Source organism: Zea mays, chromosome 2 (assembly GCF_902167145.1).
Source record: "Zea mays cultivar B73 chromosome 2, Zm-B73-REFERENCE-NAM-5.0, whole genome shotgun sequence".
In the NCBI taxonomy this organism is placed as follows: Eukaryota; Viridiplantae; Streptophyta; class Magnoliopsida; order Poales; family Poaceae; genus Zea; species Zea mays.
In genome coordinates, this window is record NC_050097.1 from 62,350,179 (window position 1) to 62,354,885 (window position 4,707).

Here is a 4,707-nt window from a genome sequence, read left to right on the forward strand (position 1 = left end):
ACCAGGAACATATTTGTTGGAAGTGTTGTACAATATTACAACTGGCCACATGTCTATCACAATGCAGTTACTTTTTGTTTGTTGCCATGCCTTTGAGAAGGGAAAAAAATTGTTTTCTGAGCTGTGTCGTCTTCAGCAAACACAACAAGTTCAGCAACGTGCCACACATTCTTGCAAATTGTTGTGGCCACAATTGACTCACTTAAGTTCTCTTAGTTTAGTCTAATAAATATCTTTGTTTTGCTAGATGTTAGTAAACATATCTAATGGAGACTTCTCGATGCCTACCTGCAGTCGGAGATAAATTTTCTAGGAAGGCTCTCCCATCCGAACCTACACTCGAGTCCTGAAAGCCGAGTCATCTTCTTGTTGCCCTGTCTTCTTTCTGTCATGATCTGGATAGTTCTTATGGCACCCTTGCGTATGACCTCCTGAGTTCCTCTCGATACCTTGTGGTGAACTTGCATACGGTTTAAGAATGCTGAACCTAAGTCTTTCTTGTGGATTTCAGTTGGGTATGCCGAGCCCTTTTTGATAGCCCCTTTGTACAATGCATCACATAATGTAACATCAAGAATCACCTTGGCCTTGTCTGTAGGTTTAACCAATTTTTCCTTTTCGACGTACCTAATTCACAGAAGAAAAAAATATATCAATGTGAATAAACGGTACACCTTACGTTTACCACAAAAGAATCAGCCACTTTGTCCAACAATGACACACACCTGAAGACTATATCTGAAGCCTCTGGTGCACTGTAATACTTCTCCATGTCAGCTTCGACAGCCACAAATATGGGTTTAACATGAGAACTTGGCTTATAAATCTCTGCAACCTCCAATTGCTTAGTGACACTACTTTCAGCAACATCCTTTTCATGTTCAACAAGCTCCTGTACCCTCTTTTCCGGTCTAAAGGCCATGTAGTCTGGATGCTTGTGATTGATAGCAAGCAATACAACTTCCTTCTTATATTTGTCCTCCTTTGCTGAAATCTACAAAACATATAGCAGGAGGCCTTGTTCAGAAATTTGAGTTAAGGAATGTGAAAATTTATTCTGATTTTTTTCTTTTTTGAAATTGGGCCTTGAAGATTCAATACAATTTCTAATTCATTAGATTAGGCCCTGAACCATATCATTGAATTATCATGTTAGACATATATAAACTATTAAAAATAGCAATTTGCAAGTAACAAAGCTATGGGCAGTAAGTGTCCTTCCAATTTTATAGTTTTATGGATACATTAAGACGAACTTTGAAATGCTTAGAAAAAATTAAGACAAAAAAACTAGTACATGTAGTCCAGAACTGGACTAAGTCGAATATATCATAAATTATGCATACAAAAAATAGCAGTCTTACAAGGCCAGATGAAGATTTTGATTGTAACCACTTCGACAACTTTTTGTGTGATGACTTTTTGATATCAATAGTAACACCAGGAGGTCTGTTCGGTAGTATGTGATTCGCCCTGCACAGAATAATATACAGACAATAGACTTAAGCATAAGTCACGAAAAAGGGAGAACATGTGAGCTATAAGTTTTTGAACATTTGAATATTTCATTAAAGTCAGCCAAGCTAGTGGTCCAAACGTTTTATTAACAATGCTGATTACTTCAGCAAAAAGGGAAAATAAGTAGTGCTACAGCTTGGCAAACAAAGAAAGAAACATAAATTCCATTTATTGTGGAGAACATGTTTCCATGTACGTAATCGAAAGCCTAAAATATGTCATGGAGAAAAACAGAAGAACCCAATGGAAGTTAGATATATAAGCGCCAGCTGCTTGATTGCAATAACTTATATAGAAATAAATAGAATAAACACAAATGTGAAAAAATGGGTTAAAGCAGATGGTAATCAAGATGTGATCTGGAGCAAAAAAATCTACCATAGTGTACTTCCTGGCATTGGAATATCTTTTTCTTTTATGCTTGTGTATAGCGCTTGCAGAAGGCATTTGTCCAAGAGAGAATCAATTTCCTCAGTTCTCAAATTATGATGTTCCATTTCAACAGGTGCTTGTTCAGTAGTTTTATCTTCGGGAAGTTTTAGTTCGTTAACAACATCAGTTATCTCTTCCACTGCTTCAATCTGGATGCCAGGATTTGTACCATGATTGTCTGAAATATCGACTCCTGCATCTTCAGCCAAAACACTATCATCATTCGTGACTTCAGGTTCTTCAGCAGAATCAGGAGCCTGAGATGTCGAAACAGGATTAGGATCTTCAACAACAATGTCATCAAAAAATCCTTCATTAGGGACATAACGACCATCAGCCGAATCCCTGCAAAGAGTATTAGACTAGTTAATTTCCTGAGAAATGGCTAAAGTTGTTTGTGTACCAGCCCTGATCAGTATACACTTGCCATAACATATCCCTGTAGTAATGTAAAATCTTTAAAGCCTTGCCACGTAGTCCTGCCTTCAAAGCTTCAGTACTACTCATAGTTGTGCTCCCAACCTGTGTAATGCATAATGGTAAAAAATAGTAGGCATATGCATTGTTCACGTCACTTTGAGTTATATTGACACCTACCTTTGGTAGTCTCCATCCTCGCTCACGTTTGGGCATTGGGTGTAGGAACAGAATCCGGATTGCAGAACTGATGTGTTTCTTACTCTTAACTGCTAGTAGTAGAAGGGGAGGGAGCAGACTCGATTTGCTGTCACTGAATTCCTAGTGTAGTGGGGCACTAGTAAAAACGACCTGTACCAGCAGTTGCTGCAGCCAAGTGTATAAATATCGCACAAGAATCATGAACGGCCTCCGCCTCGCGTCGCCAATGCCCCCGCCTCGCGTCTCCATCACACCCTGTCATGTGTGCTTTATTCTTTTAAATATCTATACACTTGTGACTTGTAGATTGAAACCACACGCAAAGAATGGGCATTCATGTTTGAACATCAACCTTGTTTTGCTGCTTCTTATGGTATGTTTGCTTGGGGAGCCGCTGTTAGCTATTTGTTTGTTGGTGAATAATCATTCTTGTGTTGCTGCCTGCTCACTTTGCTAATAGACATTTTAGTTTTCTTTTCCTATTTTTATGATTTTCTATGCTTCCAACTTATATTGTCTCTTCTTGTTTACCTTGTCCAGGTTAAGGTGATGTTGTTTTTAAGGAGGCTATTTTAAACTCTATATTAAATTGCCAGTTTCGGTAATAACAAAAAAAACTCAATGAGATTTTACTTGTGAAAAGTGTTCTTGTTCTTGTAGTTTAGTAAATAACCATATTCTCTAATAATAGGTGTTGTGAACTGAATCTTACTTTTGTTGATCACCTTGGCACACCGTGGCCAAAGATACAACTATGCGCTTTCTGATTTGCATGAGCTATTTGTTTGTTGGTGAGGAATCATTCTTGTGTTGCTGCCTGCTGCTCACTCTGCTGATAGACATTTTTGTTTTTTTCTATTTTTATTATTTTCTATGCTTCCAACTTATACTGTCTCTTCTTGTTGCATCAACTTTTACCATTTCTTGGAAGTCATTTAGCCGTAAGATCTCATCAGCATGTGAACTAGGTGATGATCTTTAGAGAACGGTTAATTGTTTCTTCGACTTGGATTAACATTACCTCGTGTTTCTGAATTCAACTGAAAGGTTTGCTCCTCTTCTCTCCTACTCTGCTCGTGAAGTCGAGACATGTATCTATTTCAGCCGCCCAACAGGTATACAAATTGCAATGCATATTGCTCGTGGAATTGACCAACTACGTTTGTTTCTAGAAATAACCATGTGAATTGCTTGTTGTTGCACCAATGTGTTGTAAATTCTTCCTTTTTGTTCGATGCATACATTTTTTATTTAAAAAAGCATCTTCCTCATCACTTGCATACACTTTTTGTTTCCTGTGTCTATGATTTTAGTGTCCCTGTTGACAACTTTGGGGAGATTTTACAATATCATGGTGAGACTGTTTAAGCTTGTGATTTTCTTCAGTTCATTGATGAGAACCTAACATTGTGTGCGCTCATGTTGCAGGCTACCATTTTACTCGGAAGCAAAGTTGATGTTCTTTGTTTACTTGTGGTACCCTAAGATAATGGTACTTAGTTTGTCCTTTGCTTCTTCTATCTTACATATTTTTTGGCACAGGCTCATGTGGCCTTTCATTATAGGGAACTACATATGTTTAATCTCCTTAAACTAAGAGCTCGAGCCACCAACACAGTTGTCACCAACACAACTGTCCTTTATTTTCAGAAGGCTGCTTCGGCAGGACAACATACTTTCTTTAACATTTTAAAATATGTTGCTGTCCATTCACCTTCTCAGAAATCAAGGCATCACCCTCATCAGGTGTGGACCAAATGCACTATTATTCTTTTTGTCAAATAAGAGTAGTAACTCTGGAATTTGATCGCACCAGAAAATCAATGGGTGTAATTGTGAAAGTAAATTCTGAGAAGAATAGGCTGCTTGTTAAATGCTGAATAATTTTATTTATTTTCATGTGTGTGAACGAATTGATTGGACCTTGTGAAATAACATATGCATTAATTTTCTAACTTGAACTTAGAAGTTAAGTCGAGTGGGTTTTTTATGATCTGTTTGTGCATGTTTCTTTTGTACAGTGGCTGAATATCAATCCAAAGATCTTGGTCTACTGGTTGAGAATACAAGAGTGGAGCAGTTTGGCGTAGCTCGGAAAGTTACAATCTCAAGTGCCTCGACGACTGTTATAGCAGATGC

General features: G+C 37.8%; 1 protein-coding gene across 1 annotated transcript; it reads right to left on the bottom strand.

Annotated features, from left to right (window-relative positions):
• Positions 1 to 269: 269 nt before the first annotated feature.
• On the bottom strand, positions 270 to 2,598 carry LOC103648685 (eukaryotic translation initiation factor 2D). Its single transcript, XM_008673105.2, has 5 exons — positions 2,378 to 2,598; positions 1,897 to 2,295; positions 1,365 to 1,473; positions 726 to 994; positions 270 to 627 (listed from the first exon to the last, which is right to left on the bottom strand). Exons 1-5 carry the CDS (start codon positions 2,581 to 2,583, stop codon positions 285 to 287), a joined length of 1,326 nt encoding a protein of 441 aa, XP_008671327.2. The 5' UTR covers positions 2,584 to 2,598; the 3' UTR covers positions 270 to 284.
• Between the last annotated feature and the right edge of the window lie 2,109 nt (positions 2,599 to 4,707).